Source organism: Leptodactylus fuscus, chromosome 3, assembly GCF_031893055.1.
Source record: "Leptodactylus fuscus isolate aLepFus1 chromosome 3, aLepFus1.hap2, whole genome shotgun sequence".
Lineage (NCBI taxonomy): Eukaryota > Metazoa > Chordata > Amphibia > Anura > Leptodactylidae > Leptodactylus > Leptodactylus fuscus.
In genome coordinates this window covers 43980083-43998478 of record NC_134267.1, presented here as the reverse complement: position 1 = coordinate 43998478, position 18396 = coordinate 43980083, and the positions used below count along the sequence as shown (strand labels likewise).

The 18396-nt window shown below is 40.7% G+C and overlaps 1 protein-coding gene across 1 annotated transcript; it reads right to left on the bottom strand.

The window, feature by feature from the left end:
* Window positions 1–269: 269 nt before the first annotated feature.
* Window positions 270–17997, bottom strand: FAM98A (family with sequence similarity 98 member A). The gene is made up of 8 exons (XM_075267496.1): window positions 17853–17997; window positions 15732–15880; window positions 14515–14649; window positions 10570–10751; window positions 10221–10301; window positions 8562–8678; window positions 7880–8047; window positions 270–2824 (listed from the first exon to the last, which is right to left on the bottom strand). The coding sequence occupies exons 1-8, from the start codon at window positions 17903–17905 to the stop codon at window positions 1925–1927; spliced, it is 1785 nt and encodes a 594-aa protein (XP_075123597.1). The 5' UTR covers window positions 17906–17997; the 3' UTR covers window positions 270–1924.
* Window positions 17998–18396: the final 399 nt, after the last annotated feature.

The window sequence follows — 18396 nt, the reverse complement described above, 5'->3', positions numbered from 1 at the left end:
GCCCACTTACTTGAGGATCCCATAGACTATAATGGGTTTACAGGACTTTTCTCTCCGCCAAGTTTAAGCAGAATCTGGGATGGAGTGTCCGAGTGCTAGTGTGAACCTAGCGTAACAGACATTACCATGCCAAAGATTGAGGCAATAAATCAACTACCAGCCTCCATGACTACCACTAGTATATCACATCGCCAATACTTCAAGCTCCGGCCTTTATTACACCCTTGTTAAATAAACTACCATAGATGAATGTCAAGAAGAGACGGCAACCATTCAGGAACTTTATTGCTCACCTTTCATACAATCAGCATTCTCGGAAAAGGCTTCTTTCACAGCTTCACAATGCTTTATGTACAAAGAAAAACCAGCAAAAAGCAGTATGTGGCTCTTGGTTAAAGGCGTAATAAACGTTACAAACCCACACAGGCTTTGTTTCCTGCAGCATTCGTAGAGAATATACTTGGACATAAACTCCGTTGCCCAAGTTGTAGTGCATTTATTTAAGGGAAAAAAAAATAAAATAAAATGGAGACCACAACCACCCCCTGCCACACAAAAAAAAAAAAAAAGAAAAAAAAAAAAAAAGAAAAAATACTCGGCAGGACTAGATGGGAAGAGAGTATGCACGAGCTACAAAGTAAGGTGTCTACTTTGAGAGATCTTCAAGTAATATTACACACTAACTGAAATAGCCATTGTGTTGCTGGGCAAGTAAAAGTTATGATGTATGATAACTGCACTTAAAGTATGTAAATGTTGATCACTGATATACCATGCTAAAACCGTATTGTCCCCTATGGCTAAACACAGAATGCGTTTTAGAGACATTCTGGACTGCCTGCAGTAGAGCTCATGTAACAAAGCTTAACCCATCAGAAAAGAAACCTCCACAGCCAATGGAAAAGTAATGAAAAAAAACTTGCAAAAAAATCCCAGCAGAGGCAATGAAGAAAATGGCTTAAAAAAAATTAAAAAAATTACAAAATTCTTTACTAAAATGCCAAACATTTTCTGTCTCAACAGTGGTTATTGCTATCAAAATTCCCAACAGAAACACTACAAAAATACAGAAAAAAAAACCACGTTCACTGTCTGGATCAAGTAGCGCGCCAAAACTAAAAATTTCTCAAACCCATTCTGTGCATATTCACAGAGAAAGCAGACTTCAGTGGCCACCTGCTAGCCGCAGCAGTGACACCACTACCATGGACTCCCCATGTGCCAACAAATCAGTATATATGGACTTGGAGGGTCACAAACAAAACTGGGGGATAAGGGAAAACCTTGTAATTTTTAGGTATTGAGACCATAACAGAAAAAAAAAATACATTATGTCATGTAAAAGATTCTCGTAGCCAAGAGGCGAACACACACAAAAAAAATGTGATGCTGTAGATCCACCAGAATGAATTAGTCTCATCCTAGACCAATCTTTTAACATGAGTATTCCAGCCAACCACCTAATTTGGTGGATCTAGCTCCCAAGAGTCGGGAAAGTTGACACTAGCGGCTTATGTCTTTTGAAGTGGTTGCTAGAGGGAACTATAGTATACATGACCCATTTCCATCAGTGAGGTCATACATGTAATACATGTATGACGAGACCCATGGTGTAATATGGGCCATTTCTAGTTATAATTGTATTGTCAATTGGTGTAACGCACTTACAGCAACTGCTCAGTAGTGAAAGAAGGTTGCAAAATTCACACTGTACTAAATTGTATGAAAGGTGTGTGATTCAACAGAAAATCACCCAAAAAAAAAAAAAAAACTTCGTAGGAATAGGATTTTATTATTTTTATGCATGCAATTGGCTGTTTCAGCCAGCATAGCCTGAACGAAAAAAAAAAAATAAAAAAATCTTTTCTGATCAGTGTATCACTCTTATTACCTGAGCTCTACTTTAATCATAGTTGGAATCATCTCAACTGGTGTAGTGCCTTCCTTGTCCAAAACCAGACTGATTATATTGATAACCTCCATGTTGAAAGTGCTGCTCAAATTGACCCCCTTGGTTGTAGCTCTGTGCTCCCCGACCACTCCAACCACCATGTCCTCCTCTTCCACCACGGCCACCGCGCCCTCCTCTTCCACCTCCCCGGCTACCACCTCGGTCATTCTGATGGCCACCATCTTGATATCTGTTGTCTTGTTGATAGCCTCCACCCTGAAATCCACCTCCTGTGTAGGAAGAACCTTGGTAACCACCATATCCTCCTCCTCCTCCTTGGTAGCTACCCGAACTTTGATAACCACCACTGTTTCCTTGATATCCACCACCTTGGTATCCACCACCACCTTGGTAACCCCCAGTTTGAAATCCAGAATCTCTATAGCCACTATCTTGATAGTGTCCACCAGTATTACTGCCACCTCCATCTGTCCATCCTCCTTGAACTTTGCTTCCTCTACCACCTCTGCTGCCACCATGATCATAGCTACCACGTCCTCCTCGACCACCGCTTTGTTCATAGCCTCCTCTTCCTCCACCATGTTCGTATCCGCCTCTTCCTCCGCCATGTTCATATCCGCCTCTTCCTCCGCCATGTTCATAGCTGCCCCGTCCTCCGCCATGTTCATAGCCACCCCTACCTCCGCCATGTTCATAGCCACCCCTACCTCCACCGTGTTCATAGCCACCCCTTCCTCCGCCATGTTCATAGCCTCCTCGACCACTGTAAGACTGTTCATAACCACCTCGTCCTCCACCTCTACCACCCTGCTGGGGTCCATCTTGTCTCTTCTGCCAAGGAGGCATCTCTGGGGGAGGAGGCTCTATTTCATTTGGTCGACCACCTCTATCAGGAACTCTACCCATTAACACCTGTAATTGAGGACAAATATTACTAGTAATTCAGTTATAAAGGTTTCTGAAAAACATGACCATACAAAAACACATTTCAACATTGTACCTAACAGGCAACCTTGTTATCAAAAATTATTCAAGATGATAAGTAAGGAGCAATTAACAATGTCAATAACAACAATGACTAATTCAGTCCGTATGATTCTCATATTGACGGCCAAGGTATATAGTCCGATGTCAGGAAAATAGATCCCCGATTGAACCTGGACAGAGTCAGAAAGCCTATTTTGGGTCATTTACCTTGCCATAAAAAAATATCTAAAAAGGGTCAAAGTGTATTCTCAGCCTTTGATCTCAAATGGAGAGGCAGAACATTGAGGGTCAAGTCACACAGAGTTTGTTTTTGCGCTGATTTTGATTCTGAATCCGCCTCAAAATCAGCCTCCCAGTAGAACTCTATTGGGAGTTTTTTTTTGGAGGCTGAGTTTGAGGCAGATTCAGAATCAAAATCAGCGCCAAAAAAACTCTGTGTGCACTGACCCTAAAGGAAGTCTGTCAGCAGGAAAATCCTGGTCAAAGTACTAAAAGTATCTTGCAGTTCAGTAAAACACTTTACAAATTTGCCTACAGCGTGTTATTCAGCATTGCAGCTCCATTATCGAGAAAACTGTTGTTCTATGTATATGCAAATTAGGCAATTAAAGCTTTTGGGGTGTTTTTTTATGTTCCCAGGTTTCGCTCTATGCTGTAGATTACTTCCCCCTAACTGCTGCCCAGCTCAGCCCACCATCCTTTATTATTGGGCAGAAAGTAAAGGAGGTTATCTACAGCACAGAGTGAATCCTGGGAAGGATAACAAACGCTCCAAAAGCCCCTTGCAAGTAATCTGCATATTAATAAAACAATTTTTTCTCCATAATGGAGCTGCAGTTTTCCCGGCTGACAGACTCCCTTTAAACATATATAGCAGCCATATTGACATACGAAGAAACATTTCATCTAACATACTTTGCCTACTACTTTAACTCCTGATTTATTTGCTCTAATGTGGAATAAATATTTAAATAGATTTTTATGAAATGTATTTAGACATAATATATGTCACTATATTGAGTAGGGGTGGATTTACACTTCGGTTATCGTGATGGATGCATTTGGATCTCCCACCATCTGGTGTCAGTCTGCATTCAATAACCATGTAAAAAACCACAATGTCAGCTTTCTGCCGTCATGTCTTTTACTTTTCTGATGGAAGAAAAAAGTTGTGCATGCTGCAATTTTTCTTCTGTTACAAAAGTAAACAAATATGATAGAACAGAGCGTCATTAAGTTTTTTACATTATCATCAATGAGAACAAATGCAGTTGCTCTGGGTACTGTATGAGCCCGTCACTCTATACCATTAAAGGGGTTGTCCAGGATAATTTTTTTTTCCTAAGCAGGGGAAGGTGGAGGGAAAAAAAAAAAAAGCTGCACCAATACAGTTCTTCAGTGAAGTCCATCAAGGTTTCAAGGCGCATGCGCAGCATAGACAGGGTGTACATTTCTGGCTTAGCTGAAGAACAGTGCAGGTGATCGGAGCCCCAGAGATGTATCTGATAAAGCACTACATATATATATATATAATGTGGCCGCAGACTGAGTAATAACAGGGCAATTTGGGACAGTAAATTGTCCTGACAAGTTCCCTTTAATGTTCGAGCATTACGCACTACCAAACAAAAAAGAGAAATAAATCCCACAGGGGGTTAATAAGGAATCACTTCTGCTTTATACCCAGATGGTGTTACTTATTTATGAACCAATAGTATGGTATCTGATTAATACTGGTGGTAACGCTGCATTTGCATTTCAACATGGACTTCTCTTATCTTCTTCTTACACTTGTAAGATACTTATGTTAGTATATACTACCAAAGAATAATAAGTTGAAATAGACGCAGACTATATATTCTATATCTATGTATATATGATCAGGAGCTAAATTCATTCTAGGTGCAATGAGCTTACAGACACCATCTCCCCCCACACAGGAAACCAGATCACAGCAGTAAGAAGACTAAAGTTAAAAGATGTTAATTAAACTCCTAAGTTTATGCTGGGAATTTCATTACTTGATAGAAAAATCAATTCACACTTTAAAAGCCAGTCTTCAGGATGTCTGCAGCCCACTCAGAATGAAAATAAACATAAAAAACCCTAAAATGTAGGATTTAGCTGTCCGCTTGAAAACTCGGACATCTTTGTGAACGGACAGTTAAGGACACACACGGATAGTAAAGGATACTGCATGATGTCCCATTTAAAATAATGTGAAATGTAACGGACACACCTAGTGTCCGATGCTAATGTCTGCGCAAGATTTTCCGCGGACATTAGCATCGGACACCGACGCTAGTGTGAACGCCCCCTTACATGGTAGGTAGCCTTATTTTAGTATGTTAGTTTTTTTATGTTTATTTTCATTCTGAACCTAAAAAAAGTGAGCGTTTTCCTTATTACTGATGTAAGGGCGGCCCTACAGTGGGCTGCAGACATCCTTACATCCTGCGCGGACACTAGCTGTTGGACACCGACGCTAGTGTGAACCCTGCTTAAGAAGGAATAAATATTCAAAAGAGTGTTTTGGTTCTCTATAGAGAGGCTTAAAATAGCATATATAAATATATATGTATATACCTGTCTGTTAGGCTGGGGAATCTGTATTGTCTCTCTGTTCGGGTCCCCAGTGTTTGTGACCATTGGCTTATACAGGAGAACAACAGTGATGAACAGTAATGCTTCGTTCAAACAAAGATTCAGCGCTCAATACACCGCACAGGAAGAAGGAAAATAAAAACTGGACATCTAAATAGAGACTGTCCACCGGAACCGGCTGATATGTTATTTTAAGCCTCCTTATTTACAGATAAATAAATAATAATAAATGTGTATGTGTGTTTGGGTATATAATATATATATATATATATATATATATATACACACACACACACACACACACATATATATAAATGTGTGAGTGTATGTGATGGCTTGTTTCTTTTAGCCTGTATACTATTTGATGTGCAGTTTTACAAAAAAAAAAAAAAAAAAAAAGCAACTAAATTTTCAGAAGAATTAGTGACAAAGCTTTCATCAGTGTTGAGGCCTCCACCAATGACTAAAACAAAAAGGGCAGAGCCTACATACCAGTCTAAGGAGAGCCAAATAAAGCCAGTCGGGCACATCGCTCAGATTGGCAGTGGTTACGTTTAGCAATAGGAGTCACATCAAACATAACTTTTCGCAAGTCAAGAGGTTTTTTTGTTTGTAAAGTTTAGTTATACGTCAGCATATGTTCAGTGCATGTGGCAGTCTTTGAACCTGTGCAGTGGGGACCTCTAATAAAACTGGTTGCCTAGAAAATTTTTACTTGCAAGTCTAATAAGATTTAAGCCGCTGTGTTTTACAGTACCTGCAATGTCTCTTCACTAAAAGCACAGCGCAGTATATAATACATAGGGGCTATGCTTGGCGCTGCAGCTCATCCCCATTCATTGATGATGAACATGATATCACTGACACAGGGAAGAGGCTGTAGCTGTATTTCGATACAATTGATCAGTGGTATCTAAGGTGTTGAATCCCCACTGATCACATATTAGGGCTAGTTCACACGTGGGCAAAGGGGCGGATTTTGACAGCGGATTTCGCTTCAAAATCCGCCCCTTTACAATGGTGGTCTATGTAGACCGCCGGGCTTTTTTTTCCGCTAGCGGCGGGCTGCCGCTAGCGGAGAAAAGAAACAACCTGCCCTATCTTCAGGCGGAAGCCGCGCGGCTTCCGCCCCCGGCAGCTCCCGATGGTCGCGGCAGGCGGGTTTTGACAAGAGAGAGATGCGGCTCACCGCGTCTCTCTCGGTGTCAAAACCCGCGCGGGCAGTTCACTTGTGAACTGACCCTTACTGACCTACTGTAGCTACAAGTCATCAACATGTAATACTTTCTGAAACACCTCAGAAAATATGAATTGTATTCTGATAAGTTGAATGTATTTCTCACTGTTACTAATTTTGTTAATCTTCCCAGTTATGCTGCCTCAACCAACTGAATAATGTAAAAAAAAAATAAATAAATAAATAAAAACAATATATATATATATATATATATATATATATATATATATATATATATATACACACATACATATATATTTTTACTCACACCAGAAACTAAAAAGAAAAGAATACATTAAAGCTAATGTGTCACCAGAAAGTATATATTTTTTTGTAATCAAATTTTATGTTAAAACATGTTTATAAAGAATTATACCTGATGATTTAAAAAAAAAAATAAAAAAAAAAATTCCATGTTATTTAGATTTTAAAAAGAATTCTTAAAAATCCTGCAGTTCTGACTCTGGCCACATAATACGCTGAGGTCTCCTATTTTTTGTAGAATTCTTGGCTGCATCTCACTGCGTCCCTCATTTACCAGCAATAGTGATCACAGCTTATATGTAGTGAAAACACAGAATCTACGTCCCAATAGCTTATCCCCTCTGCAGAGGTGACACAGCATGCCTACAAGACTCTCTCATACAAATCAATAGGGTCTACTCCAAGACCACTGAGTCAATGGCCCATGGACCACCTCAAGGAAGTCAGGGATTATTTTAGGCTTAGTGGCGAGATTTGGAATTGCAAGATTTCTAGAGTTTGTACAGTTCAATAATAACATGAAATACTGCAAACATCACCAAAATATGTTTAATATAAAAATATGATTTAAATTGAGGCCCCGCATTGCAGAAACACAGCTTTTTTTGCTCCAGATTTTGCGGCAGTTTTTTGAGCCTAATACAGGAGCGAATTGAACAGAAGGGAGACGTATAAGAATTTCCTTTATAGTTCCCGTTCCTTTTGTAGCCACTCTTGGCTTTAGCTCAAAAACTGTAGAAAAATCTGCAACAAACCCCCCAAAAAACTGCGTTTCTGCGACGTGAGGCCTCAGCCTTAAACAATAAGTCATTTCCAAAAAACACCAAAAAAAGTCAAGGTCTAAATGAAATAATTATTGATTTTATTCTACCCACCTTATTAATGGCACAAGCAGTTTTCTCCCGGATTGAGCCACTGCTAGTTCTCAAGATTTTTGAGAGATCATGTCGAGCTGCCAACAGGTGGGCAACAGAAATGGAGCTTTTACTTAATAAGGCCGCACGTTTCGGCTGGTAAACCTTTGCCAACTTTTCAGACTGACTCTGTTTCCAATGAAAGAAGTAATGGAGAGGTTATTAAAAGGAATAATTTATCGTGTGCACAAAGATATCAGCATTGATGCATGTAGAAAAGATTGGAAGATAAAACCATTGCCATGATCGGCTTTTATAGAGAGGGATAATTTTACACCCACTGACGCCCTCTAGTGGTAATGACTGCAATTGAAGTTTTCCCACAATAGTGAGTCAATTTACCATCAAAGTCTATGTCATGAAATTTCACTGGAAAAATCAGACTGCTTTACTATAGGAGAGAAAAAAACTGAAATGAGCTTAATCTATAAATTATAAAAAAGTCTAAAATGTGGAAATTAAAACCCAATCACTTTTCATAGATGTTTCTGCTATGCGATATAGAATGTAACCCAAGCTATACAGGTCACACATAAAAGGCTGAACTGCTGCCCATCTAACATCAAATCCTACAATATATAATACAGCCCATGATACCATGGTAATATATTACACACCGTCATACAGCTTGTATCATTTTTACCTTGGCCCTGTCTGACCAGCCAAATGACTGAACAGTCACATCCAGACGTTTTATTAACATTTTCCTCCGGACGTCATATTCGTTGGTTATGGCTTGATTTATTCCTTCAATTTTCTCCTGGAAAAGACAAATATGGATGTAAGGGCAGGGAGTCAGTAAAACCCTAAAGGCTGTGGAAAAAGAGAAGGGGACACAGGACTTACTGGTCACCAAACAATCACATCAGCTCCGAGAGCATCTAAGGGTAAGTTCACACAGAGTAAAATGGAGTGTATTTTGGAGTGTAATTTTTACACGTGTAAAAAAATTTACACGTGTATTTTGGAGTGGTTTTTTTTTTTTACACGTGGCGTTTCAGTAGCGTTTACGGAGCGTTTTTTGGAGTGTTTACTGAAGCGTTACACGTGTAAAAAAACCACTTCAGTAAACGCTCCAAAAAACGCTCCGTAAACGCTACTGAAACGCCACGTGTAAAAAAAACACTCCAAAATACACGTGTAAATTTTTTACACGTGTAAAAATTACACTCCGAAATACACTCCATTTTACTCCGTGTGAACTTACCCTTAGGGTGCATTCACACTGAGTAAACGCTAGCTTATTTTGTAAAGTAAAATTACACTTGTAAATTTTGCTATCCCATTGACTTCAATGACATTTTACAGGCGTATTTTTACAGGCGTATTTTTACAGGCGTATTTTTTACAGGCGTATTTTTACACTTGTAAAAAAATATCATTGAAGTCAATGGGATAGCAAAATTTACAAGTGTAATTTTACTCTACAAAATAAGCTAGCATTTACTTAGTGTGAATGCACCCTTAGTCTTAGGGTATTTGTCAGCTCCCAAATAGATATTAAATCCTAAATCCATAAATAAGTGTTTCAGTACACAGCCTCAAGTCTAAGGACTATTATTCAGGTGTGGCAAGGAAGGGCCCTTGCCACACCTTATCGCTGGGTAGTTATAATTACGGTAGATTTTTGGAGCACTGAGGAAATGTCCTTGCTGCCTGGAGCACCGTCCCTCCTACCGTGCCTCCATTGCTATTGAGTAACCACCCATCATCAGCAGCTTTAGTGAATGATTATTTTAGTACACTACCCTACCACACATATCCTTTATCCAATAGCAATGTGAGACAAGATGGTATGAACTCGAAATAACTGATGTGAGCTAGTTCATGATGATTAAATGAACAGAATTTCAATTTTGATTATTTTCAGTTAATTGGCCAGCCCTAAGTGTCGGTCACTGTCTCCCACTGATAACAATGGGGCAGATTAGGTTGTTTTTCAGAGCAGATTTTAATGGCAGAAAACTGTAACCCCCCCCCCCCCCCTCACAAGGACTGGAGTATCTTGCACCCCAGTTTAAACAAAAGCAGTAGTTGGAAATGTAGGGGTGCACATTTCTGACCATTACCTCTATTCAAACTGGGGTGCAAAGTCATCAGACCGTGTCGAGACACCCTGACATATGATCGCTGCCTGTGCTTACATGCACCTGCACAAGGTGGAGGACAATTGGGGAATTTTTAAAGTCAAATGATTTTCCATTCACAGCCTTGTCCCTCTATTAGATGCTTTTTCACATTATAGCAATACATATACAAATAAGGTATATGTCATCAAAGACATTGAAGGTAAATGACTCACCCAATGTGATGGCCCCAAGGTCTTGTTTAGGAGAGGCTTTCCTAAATGGTTAGGTGGCACTTTTGCTAAAGTTTCCTTTAACTAGGAAAAAAAAAAAAAAGCACAATATAAAATATATGACAAAATTAATAAAATATATAACACGGTGGAATTAAGATACTTGAAATCTGTGACCTCCAACTTCTCATGTAAGTGTGTGTATTTAAGTGGGTGTAAGGCATTTGTATTGTCTCTAAAACCAAGACAAAGTCTCTCTGCAGACTTTGCCAAGAGAATAGTACTACCTTTCACAGATCACCCCCCCCCCCAAAAAAAAAAAAAAAAATTAATAAAACCCCCCAAAACTTACCTTTTTCTCAATTCCACTAAAAAACTGGAACATAGTGATATTGGCTGGAGGTTTGGACATTCCCAGAGTCATGCATATAGTCTTGAGCTCCTTGAAAACGTCACTGCCCCCATCTAGCTCTTTTTTCGCAGGTATATTTACACACAACATTCTCGCAGCTTCAAGCTCTGATATTAAATACGCTGTGGAGAGTCAGGATCACAACAGTACATTGTCATTTATTTATATCTGGTAGACCTGACAAATTCTTGTAGAAAAGGCAATTCAGCAACATATTTTCTTATGCAGTCACAAGATGTCATCAAAGTAACATCCAGTGCATTGCTGCTATGTCATGTCTTATCACCAGGGGGATATGTAGGCGGCCACACATTTCCTGGCAATGCCGGGGTAATGTGCAGAATATTGTATGCTTAAATGAACAGGTGATCATGCAATAACCTTGTGCTGAGTGTGCAGGGAGCAAATAGCTCTGTCCATTAAACTAACAGAAGTGGATTTGAGTGGTTTTGGAGCAGGACAAATTGCTTTAAGACACCCTTATTACCTGACAGAGGGGTAAAGGACAAGCCTTTTAACCCCTTCCCACCGACGGCATTTTTTGATTTTCGTTTTGGACTCCCCTCTTTCCAAACTCCATAACTTTATTTTTCCACTCTCAGAGCCATATGAGCTCTTAACCCCTTAAGGACCAGGCCATTTTTTGGTTTTGCATTTTCGTTTTTCCCTCCTCACATTTCAAGAGCCATAACTTTTTCATTTTTCAGTTCACAGAGTCACATGATAGCTTATTGTTTGCGGGACAAATTGTACTTTGTAATGGCACCATTCAATATGCTGTGCAATGTACTGGGAAGCTGGAAAAAAATTCAGAATGAGGTGCAATTGGAGAAAAAATGCATTTGTGCCATTTTCTTATGGGTTTAATTTTTACAGCATTCACTGTTTGGTACAAATGACATGTTACCTGTGTTCTACGTGTCAGTACAAACGCGGTGATACCAAATTTATATAGTATTTGAAATTTTTTGATACTTTTAAAAAAATGATAAACTTTGCAAAATAGAAAAAAAAATTTGTGTCATCATGTTCTAACACCTGTAACTTTTTCATATTTCCATGTATGGAGCTGGTTGTGGTGTCTTTTTATGCGGGACAAGATGACGTTTCTATTGATACCATTTGGGGAAAGATCCGATGGTTTGATCACTTTTTATTCAATTTTTTATAGGAGGCAAAGTGTTGAAAAAAACGCTTTTTGGCTGTTTTTATTTTTTTTGCCGCTACGCCGTTCGCAGTACGGGATAAATGTTTTAATATTCTAATAGTTCGGGCATTTTGGAGCGCAGGGATACCTAATATGTTTATGTTTAATGTTCTTTAATTACTTTTATAGCTGATCTAGGGAAAGGGGGGTGATTTGAACTTTTATATTTTTTTTATTTTTTTAATACTTTTAAAAACTTTTTTTTTTCTTCTGTTACATTTATGATCAGACCCCTTAGGTACCTTGAAACCTAGGGAGTCTGATCGCTCATACTATTCACTGCAATACTACAGTATTGCAGTGAATAGCAAAATCCCAACACTTCTATCAGACGAGGCCTCTGGCCTCTGGCATCGTCTAATAGATCTAGTGCAGAGACAAGCCTGGAAGCCTTCAATAGGCTTCCGGCTGTCATAGCAACCGATCACCGCCCTCTTGTGACGTTCAGGAGGGCGGCGATCGGCAAAACATGGCGGCGCCCATGCCGCCGGCGCCGTTTACACACTGCGGTCACGTTTGACCGCAGTGTGTAAAGGGTTAACAGCAGCGATCGGCTCGGGCACCGACCGCTGCTGTTAGTGGCAGGTCCTGGCTGTATTATACAGCCGGCATCTGCCGTGTATGGAGCGAGCTCAGCGTGTGAGCTCGCTCCATACATCCCCATGCGACCCATGACGTACAGTTACGTCAAGGGTCGCTAAGGGGTTAATGCTTGCAGGACAATTTTTTATTCAAGATGCTACTATTAATTATTCTGTACAATGTACTGGGAAGCTGGAAAAAAATTCAGAATGGGGTGGATTTGAACAAAACGTGCATTTATGCGACTTTCTTACGAGCTTCGTTTTTACGGCGTTCACTTTGCAGTCAAAATGACCTGTCACCTGTATTCTGTGTTTCGGTACGATTCCGAGGATACCAAATTTATATGGTTTTATTTACCGTATTTTTCGGACTATAAGACGCACTGGACTATAAGACGCACTGGACTATAAGACGCACCTAGGTTTTAGAGGAGGAAAATAGGGAAAAAAAATTTTGAAGCAAAAACTGGTAAAATATTTAATATATGGGAGTTGTAGTTTTGGAACAGCTGCAAGGCCACATTGACAGGTGACCCTGCAGCTGTACGGGGATGCATAGAGCGTTTTTTTTGCGGGGACAGCTGTACTTTTTAGTTATACCATTTTGGGGGATATCTATTGCTTAGATCACCTTGTATTGAAAAAAAAAACAGGAGGTGATTTAGAACTTTTATTTATTTCATATTTTTAAAGCTTTTTTTTTTTTTTTTTTACTATTTTATTCCCCCCCGGGGGCTTGAACCTGCGGTCACTTGATCGCAAGTCCCATAGACGGCAATACAAGTGTATTGCCGTCTATGGGACATTCTGTATATTAGTATTACGGCGGCTGGTCATAGACCCAGTCGCAATACTAATATATAGCAGTGACAGACCGGGGAGCCTCATTAGGCTCCCGGCTGTCACCCGAACAGGTCGGCTCCTGCGATATCGCCGCGCAGGAGCCGGCCTGCAACTTCACAGGTACGGGGGAGAGAAGGGGCCGCCGATACTGACCCGGCATCCGCTGTACTAGAGAGGCGGATGCCGGGGAGGGATAGACGCCGGGGCCTGAGACATCGCTACGATCCTCTGCCCTGCATGAAGCAAGCGGCGGGGGGACGGAGGAGCAGAATAGCATCACTCCTCCCGCTGCTGGCTTCATGCAGGGCAGAGGAGCGCAGCGATGTCTCAGGCCTCGGCGTCTATCACTTGCCGGCTTCCGCCTCTCTATTACAGCGGATGCCAGGCGCCACATTCAGACTATAAGACGCACCCTTCTTTTCCCCCCAAATTTTGCGTCTTATAGTCCGAAAAATACGAAAATTTTAATCCCATTAACAAAAATCCAAAATTGTGTTAACTTTTTTCTAAAATTCGCCATATTCTGACACCCATAACTTTTTATACTTCCGTGTACGGGGATGTATCTGGTGTCTTTTTTTGCAGGGCTGGGTGTACTTTCCAGTTCTACCATTTTAGAGTATTACTATTATTGCTTTGATCACTTTTTATTCAAATTTTTATTAGAGGTAAAATAGTGAAAAAACAGCGGTTTGGCACTTTTGACTTTTTCTCCTGCTACGACATTTACCGTACAGATTTGTAGAGTGGGCGATTTCGGACACGGAGATACCTAATGTGTATGTGTTTCATAGTATTTACATACTTTTATATGTGTTCTAGGGAAAGGGGGGTGATTTGAACTTTTAATATTTTTTTTTAACTTTTTTAAACTTTTCTATCGCATTTGTTTGACCCACTTGGGGATTACTCCGGGTGTCGGCGATCACAGGAAAAATGGCGGCACCTACACGCCGCCGGGAAAATGGCGCCTCGGTCAGCTTTGACCAAGACATCGGAAGAGTTAATGCATGCGATCACCTATCGTACGCATTAGTGCTGAGTGTCTACTGTATAAAACAGTAGACATCCGGCGGCTATGGCGGCCGCCATAGTTAAATACCCGGCATCCACCGTACTAGTACGGCGGATCAGAAAGGGGATAAGAACAGTTTGGACTCACTAATGAAATGTCACAATAGGTTAATGATTCTTCATTTATTAGGCTAAATAACATACACATTATGATAAATTAGTAACTATATCACTTACTTAGTAAGAGTAAACAGTTCTTCTTATCAAGAAGGCGCTTGGTGACATCTCCAGATGTCAAAGATACATATGGACAGTTCATCTCCGTTAGTAGACCACTCATTTCTAACTGAAACCCTTCTGCTTCGGAAGGGCCTGTGAAAAAACAAAACAAAAAACACATCAATAATAAATCGGAGAAAAGTATTTAAAAGGTGCCCCATACCATTACTTATTGTATGTTCAGAGAGTAAACGACTTGCTTCATAAAAGGAAGCCCCATTATGCTATTTAGCACAACCTTTGTATCATAGAGTGACACATGGTGTTTAAAAAAAGAAAGACAAAAAAAAAAAAATCACCTGTTGGAAACAGGAGTAATGTTGAATGGTACATACCGGTAACTCTAAGCAAATGACCATTCAAATCAAAGGCCTTTGCTTAGAGTGAGGTGTTTGATTACCTGTAACAAATCTCTAAGCAGTGGTAAAGGCATGTCAGTAATTCTGTAACTCACTGCACAATAGTAAGTTATGATGCAGGGAGCCCCAAACACCAGGGGCGCTACCGAACACTCTTTTGCAGTGAGTTTTATTGACATGGCCATGATCAGTCCAGGAAAGGTTGTTGGCATATTATAATTATTGTTTATTTATGTAGCACCATTAATTCCATGGTACTTTACATTTGGGGGTTACATACAGTACACAGAATATACAGGTAGGTATAATACTAACAATGACCGACTGGCACAGTGGGGTAGAGGGCCCTGCCTGCGAGGGCTTACAGTCTACATGAATCACATTTAGTGGACAGAACATGATCATGTGAATATACCCTTATTCTGAAAACCAATGGTGGTCTCAGGCAGGCTACTGTCTATACATAGAAGAAACACAGCAATCTGTCAATCACAACTGGGAGTGGCGGGGAAAGATGTGAATAGCGCTCCCCTCATAAATACACTGTACTCCTCCTAAGTGTTTTATTAGCTCACTCCTATTAGCCAAACAGCACATTATTTTTTATTATTTATTTTTTTATATTATATTATTATATTATATATTATTATATTATATTATAAATTATATTTTTTATATTCTTTGTTTTGACTGACAGGAGAAGCTGTGACGTGATGTGCTATCCTTATTAAGATCAGAATTTTTAGGTGACAAATCTGCTTTAAATGTAAGCTACTTTGTCTATACTTAGAGATATATTTCACATTTTGTACTTACTATTAGTCGCTTCTACATTTTCCTCTAATTTGCAGAACAACTTTAGCTCAGCTACAATCCAGGCGCACAGCTTGGTATACTCTGGAGAAAGAGCTCCTTGAGTAGCAGCTTGGATCAAGGCTCCCTCATCCATCAAGGAACCTTTGTACCTGTAAAGTTATATAGTTAGAATGGGTACATCAAGTGTAACAGTGCACTTATTCTGATAATCCTGATCAACATTCAATAATGTAATATCACATTGTATAGGGTCAGTTCACTTACTGTAGATCAATAGCTTCTGCAGTTGTCAAATAATAATCTACATGAAGTTCAACATAAATAACAAATGGAGTGCAACTTTGGCTCACAAATCACATTTTGAGGTGAGTCCTTATGGACTGTGTAAAGCAGTGAGCTATAACTTCTTGATCTTCGAAATCAAACCTCCAAATACAGGCATGAGCTGTTAAATGGAATCTGTCACCAGAGCCCGGCATATCAACCCAGCCCTGCTGATAGAGAGGTTAGGGTTGTTGGTCAATATGTAAATGAGCTCTTTGGAGCAACAAGGGCATTGGCAATGTCCTCATCACTCCAAATAGCTTATTTACGTATTAACAAATAAACGTGACATCTCACCAATCGATTGACATGGGGAAAACACTGTTTGATTCAGGTGACCCCAACTCTATCTGCCCGGGTTCATATAGTGTGTCCCGGTGAGGAAGTTTAGATTCTCCACCAAATGGCAAATGCTGGGAAAAAGAAAACTCAACATGCTGCAATCTTTGATCTCAAGAGAGTTAATCCGCCACCAGAGATCTTATTATTCTGATATCCTATTGATAACACATTGACACTAGCCAAGCTTGCATGTGTCTGGATAATCAGGTGGAATTACACGTGTATATCCCATGCTGTAAATAAATGGTACATCCATTCAATGAATAAGGATGGAGTGGGCATATGATCATACCCCATGTAAGCTAGGGCTAAAAAACCCTCCTCCTACCACAATACTCATGGCGTGGCCAAAGATCGCCTGTCTGAATCGTAACTGCTTAACACCTGCACCACCCCAGTCACCAAAAATTCCAAACTTGCTGGATTTCTGTTGGAGCATGGCCACATTTACTTTCATGAGCTTCAGTCAGTGTTACGATGGGATCTTTGACAGCACAATGTGCGCTGCAGCCAAGGCTGTCATGTAGTCAAACATAAACAGAGATGTGGACCCCACCAGTGGGGAAGGAGAATCACCCTCACTGGTCAAGGAATGAAGGATGGATGACAATCAGAAGTGTGAACCGCAATAACTTTATTCACAAGATCAAAACGCGTTTCGGACAAAGAGCCCTTTGCCAGAAACGCGTTGTCAAAGTTACTGCAGTTCACACTTCTGATTGTCATCCACGACCAGTGAGTGTGATTCTCCTTTCCCAGTGGTGGGGTCTACATCTCTATTTATTTCATATACGTGCCCAGTTCTGTTGAATTCGCTGCCGCTCTCACCTATCATTGGTATATATTGTTGTGACATCAAATCCAAACAACAAAAGGTGAGAGGCCAACTGATCGAATACTTTCCATTTGTACTATATCCTACCACTATCCAATGGATCTACACTATAGTGTCGCTCGGTGTCTCCTTTTTTTTTGTAAGTTCATGTAGTCAAGGCTTATGAGGTGCGGCCATTTAATCGCTAATAGTAATTGGGTTGTGCCATTTACATACAGGATGAGCTCTACCCCTACTGCCTTGTCTCACATAGATCTTCCTAAGGAATACTGCTTACACATGAAGGGACAGGAGATAACTGGTGAATACAGAAGGCCTGCTGTGAATAGCAGTCTACAGGCGCTGAAGATTATGTGAAATCCTCACTGCTGTACCAGTAGGGAAGTGCTACTTAAGCAATTGCCTGCTGCAGAGCTGGGAGGGAATGAATAGGGCTGGAGAACATTACAGCTGTGATGGTAGCAGACCAGGGCTGGATCATGTACTGCAGATCTGCAGAAGAGAAGCTGTGCCAATGCCCCAACCCCACAGCCATGCCCATAGTGCCCCATACTGTACATGATACAGGGAGATAATATGAGAAGAAGGGACATGCTCCAGTCTACATGGGTCAGCCATACCCTAAATCCTCCAAGGCCTCCAGAATGTCATTCTCCATGGTGTCACAGTCCATGGCGTCAGCAGAACTAGAGCTGCACAATGACGACAGCTGCTCCAGGGAAGCGCAGGCAACAGCCGGCTGGGACAGGAGATGTGGCAGCCTACAGCCTACAGGGCTCAAGGACCTGCCGTGACGTCATCACCATGCCTCTACTACGGTCCACATTAGCAGGCTTAAGGACCTGGGATGATGTCATGAGCATGTGATCAGTCACATGGGAGGGGAGGAGACAGAAGGCAGACTCCATGATGTGCTCGGAGGTGGAACATGGAGCTGCTCCGTGTGGCTATGAAAATGTCCTCCGGCCACCATGTGCTGTACTGAGCTGTGGCTGTGCTGCCGGCTCTGCTACACACACAACTCTGCTGCTCTAGTACACACAGCTCTGCTACCTCACACATGTAGCTGTGCTGTATGCTGTGTATAGGCTCAGCTCTGCCATGTATGCTGCCACAAACCTCTGCACTCAGGCCTACATTTAGCAATGGCTTTGCCCCTTTTTC